This window comes from Coloeus monedula (genome assembly GCF_965178545.1).
Source record: "Coloeus monedula genome assembly, chromosome: 3".
Lineage (NCBI taxonomy): Eukaryota > Metazoa > Chordata > Aves > Passeriformes > Corvidae > Coloeus > Coloeus monedula.
The window spans coordinates 15,542,828-15,561,943 of record NC_138783.1 but is presented as its reverse complement, the minus strand read 5'-3'; the positions used below and the strand labels follow the sequence as shown (position 1 = coordinate 15,561,943).

At 41.6% G+C, this 19,116-nt stretch overlaps 2 protein-coding genes across 5 annotated transcripts in view; one reads left to right on the top strand and one right to left on the bottom strand.

The window, feature by feature from the left end:
• The window catches only part of APP (amyloid beta precursor protein), a 222,561-nt gene extending 206,075 nt beyond the window's left edge, over positions 1-16,486 (top strand). For all 4 annotated transcript variants that reach the window (XM_082279368.1, XM_082279367.1, XM_082279366.1 and 1 more), the window contains 3 exons: positions 3,620-3,720; positions 7,854-8,000; positions 15,236-16,486. In XM_082279368.1, the coding sequence (XP_082135494.1) occupies positions 3,620-3,720; positions 7,854-8,000; positions 15,236-15,337 (350 nt within the window). In that variant the 3' untranslated portion in view covers positions 15,338-16,486. The remainder of the gene's footprint in view (positions 1-3,619; positions 3,721-7,853; positions 8,001-15,235) is intronic.
• GABPA (GA binding protein transcription factor subunit alpha) overlaps positions 9,443-19,116 on the bottom strand; it is a 102,544-nt gene continuing 92,870 nt past the window's right edge. Inside the window, exons 11-12 of the mRNA XM_082279373.1 lie at positions 16,927-17,036; positions 9,443-10,390 (exon numbers count right to left, since the gene is read on the bottom strand). Coding sequence (XP_082135499.1) covers positions 16,931-17,036 — 106 coding nt within the window. The 3' untranslated portion in view covers positions 9,443-10,390; positions 16,927-16,930. The remainder of the gene's footprint in view (positions 10,391-16,926; positions 17,037-19,116) is intronic.

Here is a 19,116-nt window from a genome sequence, read left to right as displayed (position 1 = left end):
CCAATCATGTCCCATGTGATTCCTAACTCTTCCAGTGACCTCTAAGAGTTTCGAGAGACAGAAGTTACCTCAACAAAAGACAAGCAGATTCTTCACTGATTTATCTTAGATGTGTGTGGATATGTTCTAATCAATATTTATAGCTTCAGTGGATCTGCCAGCTGTAGCAGCCAAGTTGTGCAGTTCCTCAGGCCTTTGCCTTGGAGGAATTTTCATGTGATGCTTTTGCGAGGGTGTCTGTGAGGGGCAGTGAGTGTGGCCATGGACAGTGGAGAGCAGCTGGGAGCAGCCACCTCTTCAGCTGCTGCAGCCAAGGGCAGTGAAACAAGTCCTGGGAAAGCCCTTTCCCCCCAGCTTCTGCACTGCTACTCCACTACTGTAATTTTCCCCCTGCCCTTTTAATCCTAAAACCAGAAAGTTGGGAGAGGTTGACAGGTCAAGCTTCCTTGCAGGCACATACATGTTCTCCTTTATTGCAATCCACTCTAATCACAGAGGAGCAAAGAGAACTAACTCTCTGTGAATAAAATGGAATGAACCCAGATGTTTGGAATAATCCCTGAAATGCGATTAAAACCAAAAGAGGTTAGATGTTGATACCAAAATATTGATATATTTTATTTAATAGTAAAAGAGGGAAAGAAAAGAGGAAAAAAAAAAGAGAAAAGGAAAAAAAAAGAGAAAAGAAAAAAAAAAAGAGAAATGGGAGAGAGTCGGGGGAGGGAAGACAGGGAGAGTGACAGAGACACAGATTAATATTATAACACTTCTCAATAAAGTTTCGGCTGGGGCTAGGGACGCAGAGCAGCCACAGGCCAGAACATCGCTCATGGTAAGTAGGGACAGGATAGACATTTTCATAACGCGTCAATTACCACCTGATTTGCCCAAGGTGGACGGGCCACCTTTACCTAACCCGGAAAAGGAACATATAGTATTTATATGTGTTCGAAAAATAGAAGCATATCACCCCTCCATGGGTCCCAGCGATGTTTCCTTGTTCTCCTCCATCTGGTCTTCTTGGTGGTGAGGGTATCATGCCAAAAAGTATAGAATCCAATGGATTAATCTACATTTGGGTGGGTGGAAACACACAAGTACCTTCCTGAGGGGAACCAGTTGGACACTGTCCATTGCAAGACTGTAGATCTGTTACATCATGTAGTATCATGTGCAGCTCTGGTGCAGGGTCTGGGAACCCCTTTGGGGGGGCTTTCATGAGCCATGACACCCCCTCTGCTGTGCCCCATGTGAATGTTCTGTAGATGTGGCTTTCCAGGGGTGGGAGGCCATGCACCTGGGTTGGTCTGCACAGTGGAGGATGGGTGTTCACTGCCTCTGACCAGAGGGTTTTTTGCCATACACAGAAAACCTTTGCTCCTCTTCCGTTTGGTGTAGGGGTTGGTGCCAAGCCTGGCAGCAGATAACCCTGGGGCTATAGTCTCCACCCCTGAAGGTGCTGGGCTTAATCCTCCTGTGAAAGTATTCTTCTCCCCAAGCCCAGACCTGAAAGTAGTGTCAGTTTATCTTATCTCAAATCAACTGACAGTCCAGGGCCTCAGTCAGGAGGCCCATTCAAGGTGCACTGGTCTTCAGTGCAGCTTTTGTTATACAATTTTGCTATAATAGGCAAAAGTCGTTAGTAAAAATATTTAAGCCATAAAGAATAATATTTCAGTCTCAGACATCCTTTTCCTCATTTCCCGTTGATGCAGGTGTAGGGGGTACTTTGAGATGATGCACAAAAGAGAGTAAATTTTACTCTTAATTTGGAAAACTAGCAATAGCTGCTTCAAGGATAGAAAGTTAAATCAGTTTTCAGAGACAGTGTGGGCTTTATTTCCTGCAGCTCCATTTCCTCCTGCATTTCATTGAGAGAATATCATTCAGACTGCAATTCCTTAAGTACTTTACAGTTCTTGCATTTTAAAATGGTCTCCCATGTATACGTCATAATATATTTTTACTGTGATGTATAATATATTGTACTCTGATGGCATAAAAAATCAGGAACTTAATAAAGAAATTTGAGGGGTTGAAGTGCTTGATTCCCAAAAAAAAAAAAAAAATAAAACCAAAAAAAACAGTAAGGTAAAACTTACGGGGCAGTTAGACTCTTCAAGGAAATAACCATAAAATCTTTATAGCATGAAGATTATTCTTGTTCTCTTCTTTGCATGGTTTCCTATGAAAATAAAGATCAGAACCTTAGAGTCTGTACAGTCCAGAGAAGATCTTGGGAAGATCTGTTCTTGCTGGTTCCTAATTCGAAAATAAACCACCACTTAATGAAAAAAGAAATTGCACATTCAAAGGCAATAATTCTTGGATTGAGTGCTGTTTTAGACTGTGGAGCTCATTGGCACATGGAAGTCTTAATTATTATTGAGAGTCTAGAGAAACAGTGGAGCACAGGAGCAGTCAGTAGTGTTAAGAATTTTAAAAGAGGTTCTTCCTCTTCATCAAAAGTTAAGTTCAGCACAAGATTCTAAGAATTAAACCTTGGAAGGAGGAGTTAGGGGTGAGAAAATGCTGAAATAAAAACACGGAATATGAACTGGTTTATTCTTATTATATTCAGTAGAGGGAGGAAATAAAATCTCATAAGCACCATTCTTCTGCAGTGTTTGTACCTCTAAGAAATACAAATGTGGGTACATTGATACTGAGAAGGAAAACAACCAGTTCCATGAATACCCATATTTCATACTTAAGAATTCTCTCTAAGCCAGAGCCAGCTCTTCAGGATTCATAGACACATACAGGATTCACTGCTCTGCTGCTGTTAAGTCTGGCTCATTCTCCTAAGGCCTTTTCCAGGAGGAAATTTTGGCCTTCTTTCCATCTAGATGAGTGCAGCATCTCCCCTTCACCATAACAGAACAGGACTGCAAACTATGTACAATTATGATTGTTGCAAGCTGTGCTCACTTGCTTTTCTGTATGTTTCTAATTGGGAGAAAGTTATCATCTCTCAGAGAGAAGAGAAGAAGAAGAAGAAGAAGAAGAAGAAGAAGAAGAAGAAGAAGAATTAATTCTGAGTAGTGTGAAATCTGAAAACAAACAGAAATTCTGTAAATTCACCAACATTTTAATAACTTGTGCATGTTTGTGGAAAAGGTAGCAAGAAAGCACAAAAATAAAATATCTGGAGTTCTACTCACACCATGAGTATTCTGTTTTTTCCTCACAGCAGCCTGAGCTTAGGGAGGATGAAGATTTTGGCCTAAACAACAAATTTTCTTGACATTGCTAAAGAGACTGTCAGAGCAGATCTGTCTGCAGCCTGTGAGCCAATTCAGGAGGCCTCTGTTGGTCCCTCACAGCTTAGTTCATGCAGTGTTTCATGCTGGAAGCCTTTGATGCCCGTACTGATATAGCTGCTGTGGATTAAGTATCGTTTAATGGAGGAGAAATTTTACTAGCTCATTCTGTGTCACCTCAGTGGGACTGAAACACCAGATGTACCTCACTTTGCTCCCAGTTCCCTTTCATGTTGCATCACACCTCCTCTGTATGAATGGCACTGTTGCCATCTGTTCTCCAGCAATGGGGTTAAGCAGAATCTTCCTAAATCTGAAACCTGACTTTAATGACTTGTCTTTGTGGTGCGATGCAGGTTCTGGGTTGACCAATGTTAAGACAGAAGAGATATCTGAGGTTAAGATGGATGCAGAGTTCCGGCATGACTCAGGATATGAAGTTCATCATCAAAAGCTGGTAAGTAAACAAACAGTGCTTTCCACACGTGCATTTTGAGTTGCTGATTCAATCTTGAACTAGTGAATAATTATGGCCATGTTTTGCTTGAGTGATGTGGATACTGAAAGTGCCAACAGAAAGTTATCATGTGAATAGATTATGATTTTTCTGGTTCTCTCTTCAATGGGAGTAAACCTGAAACAATGTCAGCGAAGAGGATGGGAAAGTCACTGAGCCTTACATGAAAGGATATTCCAACAGTTCCTGTCCTTGCACTGCCATGTCACCGGATGTGCTTATATGGAGAATACTTGTCCCACAGTCCATCTCTCTCATACCGAAAGAGAAGGGATACAGAGGAAGGAAAATGCTGAGTTTAAGGAAACAAAAGAAAGAGCATTTGAGACACATAGCACAGTGCAGCAAGACACAGAATGACACTGATTCAGGAATAGAGTCCTTTCCAGCTGTGTGGTAGCACAGCTGGTAATAGTGTATGCACGGAGTATAACCTTTCACAAGAATGCCTGCTTGGGATAAAAGGAGATTCTCCACTGGCCTTAATTTTAGTTTGTGTTTGGCTTTTCTCTTGGTTTGAAAGACAGGTGTCTGCTAAGGAAGGCAGAAGCCTCCCTTGGAATGGCAGATGCAACCCCCTTCCCTCCGAGTTATTATAATTTTGAAATCAAGGGGGCTTTTAGGCAAAGATGTGGGAAATAGGAATAACAGTTCTTTACTATTATATATATAACCAGTCAAACAAACAACAATAATTATGGCAGTAACAGCAATCACAAACTCAGTCCCAGCCTTCTCGGCTGTCGGGACCTTTCCCCTCGGGTGCAGTTCCGCTCGCAGCCGGCAGGGGCGCTGGCGGCTCCCGGTGAGCAGGGCAGGTGCGATGGTTCCCCCGCGGCTGCAGGGGGCGCTCCGGAGCGAGCTCGGGGAGCACGCGGCACAGGTGGCCTGGGATCCCGGGAAGGGATGGAACAAAGGCCTCACAAACCCCTGGGCAGCTGGTCCCAGTGTCCGGCTGGACCCTCGAGAACGGCAAGCTGGAACGGCAGGCTGGAGCGGCAGGGATGAGCACAAATCCTGGATGGCAGATGAGATGTATCCAAACGGAGAACCCCCCGGAGGTCTAGGCAGGCAGGGCGAGCACGGCTACAACATAGCAAAGGCTCGAAGGAGTGGCGGGGCAGGGCGGCCACGGCCTGGCTCCGAGTGGGGCAGGGAAGGCCGGCTTGGGATCCCGGTGTTTCTCCAGCAGAAAGAAAAGCAGCCGTAGAAAAAACAGCTTCCTCTCTCTCTGGATGCCGAGACCGAACTGCCCACACCCCCAGGTGAAACAAAAAAGAGCAGCCAGATCCTTTGTTTTCCTTAAATATTCAGCCATTTGTTCCCCTAGCAACAGGTACAGGGGAAAATTCCTTTAACAGAAAAAAAAACGAGGACAAAACTAAAATCCCAACAGCTTTATCTTTGTGTTTTGTTCCTTAAGATAGGTTAAATTATTATTAACAGGGGAAGGGCAGGTAGGGGCAAAATATCGTTCCCCATTTGAACTGTGCTTCTTGTGAACATAAAAAGGACAATTTTGACCCAATACCAGAACACCCAGATTTGTGAAGAAGAAGGAGAAAAGAAGAACAAATCCACACCCCAAATTCTCCATATTGTTACACATACATATCATTACATCCCAGAAACCTAAATTCGCTAAACCCAGGGTTCCAACATCAAACAAAAGCACTGTAGGTAAGAAAAGCATCTTCTAAAAATTTTTTTTGGTCGCTTAATAAGCAATGAAGAACCTATACAGCAATGTTGACTATAAACCTGTTCTGCTTCTTCTTTTTAAAGGTATGTGATGAGGTTTCAGTTCCATAGCTTTCAATATCCTGATATTAAACTTGAAAGTTTTTTCCCTTAATATATTAAAGCTAAGTAGTGTTTAAAATTAACATGGGACTCAAAGTTGCATTTGAACTAGGCAATCACTCAGTGAAAAGATGTTCTGCCATCTCTTTGATGCCGAGAACTGAGAATTCCCTCTTTGATGAGTTAATCCAAAATGCATTAGCACTAATTTGGGAAAGTCTGATGTGTTTAGCTCAGATGGGTTAAACATGCCGATGGAGCAAACCTGTGCAGGGTGTAGAAGGGAAGGAACTTGCAGGAATGTGTGCTAGGTACAGTAGTTACTGGTTGTCATAGGCACAGCACCACCCTTCAGTGTATAAGTGGTTTGATACCATCCCAATGAATTTGGTGCTGGGAGCTCCCCATACCATGGTGGCTGATGGGGAGGGCATTATAGTCCCTGCACATGGTAATATGTGTCATGCTTAAAATGGGACCTTTTCAGCTTTTCACAGCATTTTTTGCCATACTTTTTGCTGATAGGTACAACCACTACTTAAAAATTAGTAAGCTGTCTTGTAAGTTATCTTTTCAATTGAGACTGAGCAGGGCTTCTGGTATTGCTGTGCAAGTACTGGACTGATGCTTACAGGGCCTTGCTTCCCTGCCACACACCATGTCCTGTCCAATGCCCCTCTCCATTTAGTCTTAATTCGAAAGCAGGGAGCAGAAAACACTTTGAACTGTGCTTCCATTCTGTGCCATGGTAGAATTTCCTGAAACAGTCTCCTAAGGATACTGCTTTGAATTCAGCTGCACATTGTATTTTACATGCAGACCTCTGAATTGGGTTGAAATTGCAGTTATTTTGTCCTTTATGGAGGTTCACGTTTGAACTGTACATTAAGTTGATTTTCACGGGTCGGAGTGCTTAAGGCCTTCCTCTCTTGTACATGTGTATTAGCTGGGGCATTTCACAGTGCTCTTCAAATAGTATAGTAACAGAATTTTAGTTCTAGGCAGATAAAATTCATGGAAGAAATTACTACTTTGCATTGGCTCATGCCAACGCTATCCATTGTGTGTACTTTCTAGTGAATTTTTAACTTTGTTTAAACACATTTCTTGCTTGTGACTACGAACAGTATAAATATTTACACTGTATGCTTTAATACCTTTATGAGGAAGGTTGTGTTTCTTAAAGAGTACAAATGTTATACAGCTCATTATAATTCTCAGCTGGTTTCTTGTTTCCCTCTGTATTTTTGTTAAATATTTGTCAAAAGTATTTAGTCTTTCAGCATGAGGTAGTCATACAGTTTTGTGAATGTAATTTATTCTCTAATTCTTTTTGCCCATTTTGGTTAAAAATAACAATGATAATGATGATGATAATAATTTTAAAAGCCTGCTATTGACAAGCAACAAAAGGGTTATAATATATGCTCAGGTGTAAAATAATCCTACGTATTCTTTGAATACAGAACCAGGGCAGTGAAAACAATCACCCATTTTTCATACCTGCTCCTGCTTATAAAAGCCAGTCTTACTAAATGCAGAGTAAAGCATCTTGTGGTCCTCTGTTTCGCCTTATCAGTGCATATAATTCAAGTGGATTTTCTCTGGTTTTCACACAACTGTTACCTCCTAGGTTTCACATAAGTACATCACGCAGATACAGCTCATTCTCCTTGCCCTGCAAAATCTTGAAGCACTCCTTGGTGGTCACTTAAATCAGTGATAGCTGTTGTTGGCTCATCTCCTTTGGTGTGAGAATTTTCTCCCAACTGGTTGTGTGCAAGTTTCACTGTAGTCCTACAGGTCCTTCACTACTCTTTTATCAAAAAAATGCATCATAGTCCACAAACAAGCCACACAGATGTAAATTATGACCATGCACATGATTAGCATTCTGAAAATAAAGAAATGTGTGTGCTCCCAGGTTACTCCACTCAAGCCTATCACTCATTGTGCAATTAGCTTGACTTGCTTACTCAGGGAAAAAAGGCAGCTACTGTCTGAGACCTGTGTGAAGCTGAGAAACATGGAACTGAGTCCCCCTTTAGCACAGCACTGCCATACCACAGGCCATATATATTTCCCAAATTGCCCCTCTCCAGCTTTCAGAGCTTTGTGGCACAGCAATCCAGGTTTGAATAATTAGGAAGACATGAAGTGCCATTTAATTACTGATGTTTCAATAGCCTTTATGTTGCTGTGGCAGCAGGGCATGTTAGTCAAATGTTCAGTGAGCTTTCTATTAGCCATCTTCCTTTATTTTTCTTTAGGTGTTCTTTGCTGAAGATGTGGGTTCAAATAAAGGTGCCATCATTGGACTAATGGTGGGAGGTGTTGTCATAGCAACAGTGATTGTCATTACATTGGTGATGCTGAAGAAGAAGCAGTACACATCTATTCATCATGGGGTTGTGGAGGTAAGAAAAGCACAACTGGTGTCAACTGTGCAACACAGTCAGCACACTGCTCTATAAATATTAATTTCTGAAGGAAGAAACTGTGCTTTTGGCTGTTGGCATTGTTACATCCAGCAGCGTGGAATCAAATTGCTTTATTTAGTAAATGCAAACACATTGTAAACCATGTTAAAGTGGGTATAAAACCACAAAACTTTATTCTGTAACTATTCCAGACCAATCATTTCATAATGTGAAAGTTCATTTTATAAGAAATTTGACAGTAGCCAATGAGAAGATACTGCGGAAGAGGAAGAAGCTGGTTTTACTGTTGGGAACTCACGTACCAATTTCTTTATTTAGCTTTAACACTTGAGACTGGCCTTCCATAGCTTGTGCTGTGCACTGCAAGGATGTTCCCTAGACAGATATTTTATTACTCTCTGTTCTCTAAACAAGATTTTTTGTTGCCACCAACAGCTTTTGATTTATGGCTGATCTGAAACTCATAGTTTTGAGAAACAAGTAGTATATAAGACTCTTATATAGGATTTTCAAGATGCAAATCCTTGTCTCTTCTTAGTCTGCCAAGGCAATTTGTGGTCAATTTACAGTAATTTAAAATACTTTATCTATTTCAGTGTTTTAAGATAAGATCTCTGTAAGTAGAAAAACTTCATTAGGAGAAGTGGAAGGAGGTTCATGTAACTCTTTTTCTCCCTGTTTAGTTTACTCTGTGAGTGTCTGGTTTGCAGATAGCACTTGTATTATTAAGCACTTGAGACACTTGTATATGTTCGCCTTTCAGAATTGGTATTTTACATTTTTGATTGAAACTGAAGTCTTGATCAAGTCCGTAGTTTATGTTGGTTTCACCTTGAGTCAAATGAACCTTACTTTGGTCTTGCTGGAGGCACACATGCTTCGTGATGCATTTATTTCACTGTCTGGGATAATGAAGGGTCTTAAGAATTATTTGTGTAAGCCTTTGTCTTAAGCATGTGCTTGTGCATCCTTGTCTCCACACTGTGCATATCCATGTGGTTTGAAACCTTCCAAAGAGACATGGTCAGAAGAGCACCAACAGTGTAGGATGATTTGCACAGGTAGCAACTTGTGCAGAATTTTGGACCAAGAGGCAGAAAACAGCAAACTTTAGCTTTCAATGTGATAGCTTTCAGCCCATTTTGCAGAAAATTGAAGCACATTTTAGTATTAATCCACCAAGCTGATACCTGCTGCCAACAGTTGTGCCACCAGAGACTCTGCTTTGGGTGAGAATATAGTGAGAATGAAAAAACCAGGAACCTTGCTAGGCCAAAGTCCCAAATCAGACATTGAATGTGGACATATTTGCCAGTTTGGGCAAATTTGGAAATTTATCCTCTGAGAGAAGGCAGGTTACAACTACCCCTCCCCCACCAGGTTCGGGGGAAAAAAATAATTTTTTCCTCAAAGGAAAGTGAAAGAGATAAAAACTATTTATTTAACAAACACACAGGAAAAGGATAATAATGCTAAATAATAATAAAACCTTTCACTCTGCTGAGAGAAACCTGGGAAAATTTCAGAGTCTTTCCATAGTCTCTCTCTCCCCCTCCTTGGAGCTGGGACAGGGTGGTGGGCCCACCTCCAGGGCCAAGGTCTCGGTGGAAAGTCCTCCCAAAGTATTCTGATGTTGAAATCGTCCAGCAGAGAAGAAGGGAAAATTCGGAGTCCTAGGAAAACAAAGTTCAACTCTCTGGAGGAAAAGGAGCTGAAAAACTGGCCGAAAGCTGGCTGGAAAAAAAACAAGCCGGGTGCTTCCTCCCGCTCCCATCACTGCTGTTAGAAGCAAGAGGAATCTGTGCGTATATCTCTGTGTCCTTGAAACATGAAAACAAACTGCAAACTGCTTTGAAGGTTTTGCTCAGCTTTTTTTTCTCTCCCCCCTCTCAGGCTCAGTTTGAAGGCATAGAAAGGCACAAAATTAATTTCTGGGCATAAAGCAGAGATATGGGATACACATCATAAAATCACCCCAAGACAACATACCATTATTGCAGTACAACCTTAAAATTCTAGGTGGGCTTCACCTGATAAAATGACATGGCAAAGGTGATCCTGGACTTCTACAAGCTTTCTTTGGTGACAGTGAATTTGGAAATATTGGCCTAGAAATAACATGCACAAACTGAATAAGTAATTCATGTCAAAATGACAGCATCACTTAGGGAATAAAAAATTTTACAGCTAAAACCATAAAGGTTTAGTACGCAGATGTACCAAGAACCTTAGTGGATTTATAGTATCACACTGTAGATTGTATCACCTTGTGGATTTGCTGGCACTGGCAGCCAGGATTCCTCCTTATGCCAGACTGGCTCTGTGGTCTTGGCAGACTGCACAGCCTCACTGTCTGAGCTTCTCACCTGCAAGAAAGGTATAACATCTGTTTTTGTCCTAAGTCGGTAAAAATTGCGTAGCACTTTTACTGGGGACAAAAAAAAAAACCCCAAACACCAAAAGAGCTATATACAATTGATGTTTAATACCAAAATGTCTTCAAAATTAAGCTGTTACTTTCTAAAGAGAATTAACTTATTTAGCTACATCACACCTCTAGCATACTGTGCACAGAAAGCATAGAAGAGCAAAATGACTTGATGTAAAAATAACTGTACATCAGCTCTAGCTTGATTGAGTGTATTTTAACTAATTTTCCACCTCTTTGTTGTGTGTCAGAAGTTACTGTGTGAATTTAACTCTGTGATAATGGAAGATTACAAAACAGGTCTTATTCCACCTGTATTCTTGCCTTCCAAAAAGTCAGCTCTGTTGTACTCTCTCATTTCACTATAATTTTTTTAACAAAATAAGTTACTAAAAATCCTGTTCGCATTTTTTTAAGCTCTGAGAATGGATATACTTGTCCTATTTAGAAGTGTAATTTTTCCCTACTCTGAGAATAAAAATGTTCCAAAGTTGTTCGGCCTCCCCAAGAAAAAAAACTTCCATAGTTAAGTAAATAAATGACTGAGAGATTGAAAATTACTTACTACATGTGCACATGGGGGCTCCGACAAATGTTTTGAAGGGGTTTTGAAGACCACTGACTGTCTCAGTTTCTCCTCTTTTGAGGATATCCTGTTCAAAGCTCATTTGCTTTCTGACAGAGGCAGGACCTCCAGCAGTGACAACAAGAGGGCTTTGCAGCAGGAGCAGAGATGACACTGAAATTGCTGAAGGGGTAGATGGGCAAACAGTCTCACAAGAGGTTATCTACCTAACTGAGGTGTTTTTCAAGAGACATCACGTCACAAAAAAGGAAGGGTTGAACCAGAGCACCTACGCCTCTTACATGCTGTGTTCAGCTTCTGCCACCTCCATATTTGGGGCAAAAAGCTTCTTAAAATGGAGAGGGGCTTTGGGGATTTACTGTCAAGGAGATAATTGTGTTCAAAGCATGTCATTTGGCAGAGTGGTACCTAGGGCAGAGGTTGTAAGGAAGAGTTTGGGTAGCATCAAAATGGGTAAAAGAGAATAGAAGAGAAGACATTCAGGATGAGTGATAGCGCACATAGGTTGATGGTTAGATGGATTACCCTGTGGCAGAGAGCTACAGGAAGGAAAGGAAGTACCAGCACTACTTATTTTAAAGGCTGAAGAAGAAATTTTAAAAAAATTGACTAAGACTGCAAGTTGGAGCTTTAGTAAATCCCTTTCATCTATAAATGCCATATTTCAGAGTTTATTGGACTTTTACTAGAAACTGATTTTATCAAAATGAAATTTTTTAATACAGAACATTGTGCAAAGGTGTTAAAAATTCAGTCTTTTTTTATTGTCCTTCCTTTTTTTTTTCTAATCTCTTTTTCCTCCTTGATTTTCTTCCAAGTGTCTCATCAATTCTTTGGTCTCTTCTGCCTTGCAGTTTCCTTGATTACTTTTTAATTTATGATGGTCTCTCACTCCATTTCTTTCTCACAAGCAGGTTATGCTGTGTACTTACCACATTTTCTAGTCATGAATAAGAAAAGCTGAGCAAGAGACTTAAACTAAAATAAGTGACAGAGTTCAATACAGTGTTGTTTGGAGCTTTAGGACAGAAGTCCAGCACATGTTTTGGCATCCCCCTCCTTTGCATCCCAGCCTAGTGGGGGAGCCTCCTAGAAATGAAAATGCTCTTGGGCAGGTATTGGTACACATGGAACCCTGGTCCGTAAATGCCAGAGCTTCATACTGAGACTTAATTTTATGCTAGAAGAGAATCTGTTAGTGGGATTAGTTGTGAATTGTGAGACTCTCACTTCATGAATTGAAAAAGCACTGGATGCTCTGCCATAGTGGTGATACAGTGTAGAAGAACCAGGGCTGACTTGGTCCAGCACCCCCTTCAAGAGTGAACAGAACGGTGGCTTTTCCTCTGCAGCCGCTTTTATTCTTATTTTCTGTAAGTGCTGGAAAGGCTGCAGGAACATTTGCCATATTCCTGCTTTGTTCTTGCCTTCACAGCCATGTTCACAACAACTTCATCAGCAGCAGAATGCTGTTAATGCTGTTAAATTCAGGAGTCCTCAGGGTGGGGATTAGGTCTTTGGCACATTTTTACAAAATGTAGATGGAATGGGTTTGTTAGGCCCTACTGCTGTTAAACTGCTGGCATAACAAGTGCTCTACTGAACACCAATAGCATGGAGGGATTGCCAGTCAAAGATCCATTGCATATGGATCTAGATGGTGTATTTTTGTGGAGGGAGAAGTTGGCAGCCCCCAGAAAGGACAGGTAAAGCAGCAGAAAGTAGCCCAGCCCATGGAGTAGTGGCAAAGGTGAGTGCTGTGAGGTGTGGGCCTCTCCCCATCCCTCCCCAGCCCTGCTGCCAGCGTAGGGGACACAGAGCAGCAGGCATGAACCACACAGCTGTACCCTGGCTGCTGAGCACATGGCTGTGCAGGATGTCTTGGGCTTTGGGAGCGGGAGGTTGAAGAGGAGACAGGCTGTGAAATTCCATGGGGTTCTTTTGTTCTTGATGGATCAAAATGGTTGTTGACAGCCAAGTTGAGCACTCAGCATGCACATGGGCTGGCCAAGGGAAGCTTGCATTCTTCAGAAGAAAAAGGTTGTCACTTTTGGAGAGGGAGGAGCCAGGGAAAGGAAAAAAATATTCCCTCTTCCCCTCAGTTTCTCAAACAAGGGAGATACAGCAAGAGCGACCTCTAAGAATGATCTTGCTACCTAAAACCATGTCACAGGGGGTGAAGAAATAGATGGATTTGGGGATCATTGCATAAGAGAAGTACTGCATGCAAATGCAATTTAAAAAGAAAGAAAGAGAAAGAAAGCCTGTGAATGGCAGTATTAAAAGTCCAAGTTATATTGCAGAATTTGAAACACAAGGAGCACAGTGTCAGCACAGCCCAGTGATACTTTCTGCCTGGCATCCTGTTCCTTGCCCACAGGAGTCAAGGGCTTGCTGAAACTCTCAGGGCTCCCAGCTGTGAAGTTTCACAATAGCTTATGAGCAATATATAGAGTGATATATAACCTTTAAGGTGGATATTTCACAAAAATATTTAATTATTGTGTAAGAAAAACACATCTGATGGGAGATGTAATGTTGATTTTAAATGCAGTTTGAGAGTCAGGACATGGACAAGGGGCACAGATATGAAAATGGATCAGATATGAAAATGGGGTTAGCAGTTCATCTGAGTAATCAAATGCATGTGCCACATAGAGAACCATTTCTTAAATAGCAAATAAAAGAACATATAAAGTGGAAATGGCTCTGAGAGGAGCCATTTTCTGGTGGGACTGTGGGAAAGGTGGTCAGTACTATGTTGTAACCTGCCACAATGAAAGAGCAGCTGCAAAAATAAGCTGAACAGCCTGTGTTTGTCCCAAGCATGGGAAGAACATACCTTCAGTCTTTCTCCAGGGTATCAGGGAACAACTTACCAACATTTTCTCACTAGGCTGAGATATTTCTAGTATTGCAGAGTAGATTTAAAATTGGTATCAGACATCAATACTTCTCCTTTGCATTTTTATTAAAAGGTTAGATAGAGTAAGTTTCTTGAGAGAATATACTTTCCTTTATCCTAAAGGCTATTTAGTTGCTGAAAGCGAATTGCTGTATTTCCTAGAGGTCACTGCTTACAGGAATCCACAGGAAAATGTTCGTACCTAATATTTAACAGTAGAGTTTTAGGCACCTTCCTGATTTTAAATTTTTTAACACTGTAAAATTTCACTTTTTACTTTTTTGCTTTTAGGAAATGATGGAGACATCAGGTAGCAAAAGAAATAATTAACAACTAGACTGTTTTCATAGGTGCTTTGCAAGATAGCCAGGATTTGGTAGGTTTTGAATACACAACTACTGAGCTCATACAGGAAAGGTAAAATACCTAATTAAGATTTAGAGGCTGTTCTCACCCACTTTAATTTGATGGAGTTTTATATTACTGTAATGTTCAGTGAAGGAGGAAAATAATCTGTGGAGATGCAGGTATTCAATGGAGAAGTCATAACTGAGCTTTGTGCCTGTCTCCCAAGTAATCAAGAAAGGTTAATTTTTGTTAAGTATAAATACTTAAACCAGTGCAGACATGTCATGTTTTTTGTCACTAAACTGAAACAGACACAGCTTTGGAGCTAGAGGAGTTCTGTGTCCCTGAGTGCAATGGGATTTTTTGCTCACCTTGTGCCTGGCTGCTCTGGAATTTCCTTGCTACCCTCATTTTCTCTTTTCCAATTAATGTTTTGAGACCATCATGCCTGCAACAGATCTGAGAGCACAATGCAGGCAGAAGGCAGCCTCAAGCCACTGCCTCCAGCTTTTTGGTGGGCTTTTTCTTTTCTTTTGAGACCCAGTTGATCCCAAGTATAGATATTTATATATATATATATATATATATATATATATATATATATATATGCTGGGGGGGAAAAATCTCTTAATGAGGGACTAGCAGGGAGAGGCAAACGTCATCCCCCTTTTTTGTTTGGGGAGTTGTTTCCCGAGCCAGACAACAAATTCCAAAGCTGGTACTGCTGGCTTTGGTCAGCTGGTTTTGAAATCCTGCAGCAATAAAATGAGTTGGAGAGTTGTTCTTGGTGCATTATCATCTTCTGTTCAAAAAGTGAGCCAAAGGATGCTTTCTGCCCAAACACACAGGGTACAAAGTACATTGGATGGCCGTAAAGTGGGGAAACAAGGGGTGTGCTGTTAATTAAGCAGGAATGTGACCCTGGTTGTCCCCTCTCCTGACAGGTGGATGCTGCAGTGACACCAGAGGAGCGCCACCTTTCCAAGATGCAGCAAAATGGCTATGAAAATCCCACATACAAGTTCTTTGAACAGATGCAGAACTAGGACACCATAGCAGCCTCATGAGTTGGACAGAAGAATGATTGCTTCACTGCCCAGTGGTGTTCAGTTATAATGTCGAAAGAAAGAAAAACACTCTGCTTTATTATTTACTCATTCTCGCCTTTTGACAGCTGTGCTGTAACACAAGTAGATGCCTGAACTTGAATTAATAAAATCAGTAATGTATTTTCTCTCTCTTTCTCTTTACATTTCAGTCTTTACACTACATTATTAATGAATGTTTTTTGTGTACTGTAAAGAGGTTAGCTGTATTTAACTAGTGCATGGATAGATTCTCTTTCCCAATTATTTATCATGTAGTTCCTTAGCCAGTTGTATATTATTCCTGTGATTTGTGACAAAAATTAAGTCCTAGTTGAAACATGCTTTAAGAATTGATGGGGGATGCTTTCTGTGTCTGTGGGGTTTAGCTGCTTCTCTTTGCTGAGCATTTTTTTCTGATCACTATGCATTTTAAAGTAAACCAACATTTTTTTTTAAGTATTCCAGATGAGTTATTGAAATTTCTTTCCTCTGCAGCTGCATTTTGTTGTACAGATTGTTGCTCCTGCTGTATTAGTGATGTAGAAATTATGGGAATACACATTTGTTTCTTTGTGCCTGTTTTATGTGCACACTTTAGGCATTGAAAGGTAAACTTTATTTTCTTTTCCATGTATCTTTTTGACCTTAAAAAAAATTATTAAGAAGAGTCCCTGTTAATTGTGAGCACTTCTGGGGGAAGAAGTACCTGCTGGCCAAAAATTAACAGGGGTCCTCTGCAGGATGATTGTACAGAGCCATTGCTTATGAATTGATAGCTTTCTACACTGTGTTACATAAATAAATTTAAAAAAGAACATGTGGGCAAGAGTTTTCTTTGGAAGCAGAAAACAAAGAGTTCTAAAAGTCACTTAAACAGAATACATAGGTGTTCAAACTGAGAGAGGGTTGGGATCCTACAGAGATTGTGGCACTGACAGTTGGACCAGAGCAGAAGGAAGGCAGCAGTGAGACAGGGCGGGAAGTTGGGAAGTGGGGAGTGCCAGCTTTGGCACAGCTACCCCTCTGAGATGTTGTCTCTTATTTTTTTTCCTTTTCTTTTACTTTCCATTTGTATAATAGTGTTTTAATGTAAATAAATACATTCCTGGAGGAGCCCTTTTGTAGTAGTGTGTTTCTGCGCCAACCAGCCACCCTTGCTCACGCAGAGGAGCATGACATGGATGATTAACCAACCTCCCACTTTTCTGGCCATCCCCAGGAGTGATTTACCAGCAAACTCTTCCCTCTCCTCCCTGCATGTCCTGCTGGCTTTCTGGCAAGATCCATGCCCTGCAATGTGCTATACTGGTGAAGGCAAGGAGGAGCATCCCAGGCTGCATCCAGCCTGATTCTGCTGCCTCACAGCAAGTGCCCAGGAAGGGTAGGACAGCAGCACCAGGAATTTTTTCTGCAGGAAGAGGGCAAAGCCATTGGTGAGCTGGGATACACATTCTCTCTGTTGCCTGAGAGCTTCCTTCAGCTCCTGGCCCTCCAGGAGCACTCCTGTGGTGTAGGGAGAGCACAGTAACTCACAACATAGGGCTCACCTGCCTAGAGAGATGAGACCACAGTGGGCGAGTGGATCTGAGGATCTTCAAGATGGCCTTTGTACCCAGCCCAAAATAAGGACTCTTCTGTTTGAACTTGGAGATGGATTCTGGAATAAAACCAGAGGGGTGTGTTTGTGAAAAAGGAAGTGAATTACTGTTTCTTTACAGTGAATGGGTTAGATAAAGCAGGAGTGAGGGAAGAACTAGGAGCAGAATAAAGACAGCATGATCTCTTCAGGGAAAGCCTCTTGTAACTCAGTTTGTGTGCAAGCCATGGCAGCCTCTTCTTCAGCCTCGTTGGTAGCTTTTGTCTCTGCAGCAATGTGGGGCTGCATAGCTCAGGCAAGTGGCTGAGTCGCCCCTGACCTCAGCTAGTAGAAAACAAGTTTCCAGTCCTGTTACTCACTAGTCCTTCCCCATCCATGATCTTCCACAAAACCTCACCTGTTCAGGTAATTCACCTGCTGGCCTGGAACACAGCCATGCCGGCAGACTGACCAGGACAAATGTTCAGTCAGTGAGGGGACAACCAGGGCAGGGAGCTTCAGAAGCCATCTGTGGAGATTCAGGAGGATGAGGTGGCACTTACTACTCTGAACTAGTAGTGGGAAAAACTGCAGAGCTTCCCATTACCTGTTACCAACCATTTATTCCCTTTGCTCTTCCATCCCTACTGTGTCAAGGGATCCCTACTGTGTCAACTCAGCTCAAGGGATCAGAGCACTGGAAGTGGTTAGTGTTATTTGCAGGCCCTGGAGTACCAGTGTGTTACAAAGAAATTACAAAATACCCCTGGAGGATTTATCATCTCTGGTTTCAAAACTGAACTGATTGGGCCAGAATAATGTGTGATAGTGAGCAGAGGCTGCTCAAACTGCTCCAAAAAAACCCCGTTTTTCTTTTACAAATATGTTTGTGTCTGTTTCTGTAGGTGTTGCTATATAGGTCACAGCACGTAGAAAGGAATATGTAGGACTGTCTTCTGTGCGCATGTCCAGTATCATAGAAGAAGATCCCACTTCAGGGGGAAGGCAGGATGTAATTCAATTTAGCCCAGTCTCATTAAAGAAGCATTATCAAAATTCCTTTTAGAGGAAGCTGGAGTAATCCATGTTATAAACGAGGCTTGGACTTTTTTGGGTGCAATAAAAGTCTGCTCGTCTATTAAAAAGAAAACCAGGAGCGGAGACTCGAGGTAAGCCCAAGTCCCACTCGACAGCCCAGAAAAACAAACTGTGCGACACACAGGGTGTTCCCTTGGACTCAGGTTCCTCAGGAAGATGGGGGGGGCTGAGCCCCAGAGCAGTTCTTATAGTCTCTTTTGATGCTGTGATTGGTGCAGCTCAGATCCTCCCTCTGATGGCTCGTTGCTACGGTCCTCATTGGTGTTCAATTCTGTCAGTCTCTGGGGCATCGAGTGATTGGTTTGCCCCCTAACCAATAATTCCCCAAAGTGTTTACATCATAATTATTAGGTTATCTTAAGAACATTCTAGAACATTCTCCTCCTTTCTATAGACCCACTACTTTCCCCCATTGCTGTCCCCATCTAGTGGGCACATAGCAACATTACACTTGTACAATCGCAATAACAATTAACTCATTAACTGCATACCGCCACTCTTCTAACAAGCAACTTTTAACTTCTTCTCAACCAAAAAAAAAGAACTTTTAACCATTTATTACACATAAGATACAGACAGCCACTGGCCTTTAAGCAAATCCCATTTATAATACCATAATCCCATGCAATCCCAGTTATAGAAAAATGCAATTGCTTTGAACACTAATTCCCAGACAGTCAGGCCTCCTAGTGTGGGGTTATGTGTCCAGTGAAATGCCTGGTGCTGCTCTTGCTACTTGTGGACAGGCTGTTAATAAATTGCTGTTTTAAACACTGATTACATGATCAGGTTTTATGATTCCTTCCTGTCTCGGTTTGGAGACAAATTTTAGGAGAAAAAGCGCTCTGAAATGAGTGCTTTTCTCTAAAGAAAGAGGGCTTCGATAACTCCCTTTTCTTCTGCCTATGAGAGAAATGGAAACCAAGGGATGAAAGTGAAAAAAAAGTAAAACTGTTTATTAACAAAATAAGATACCCGCAAAGCACAGGAAAAAAAGATACTGAACTTTACACTCCACCCCCACCTCGCTGCATGGCTGAGAGGCAAAGATGGTGGCTGTCCT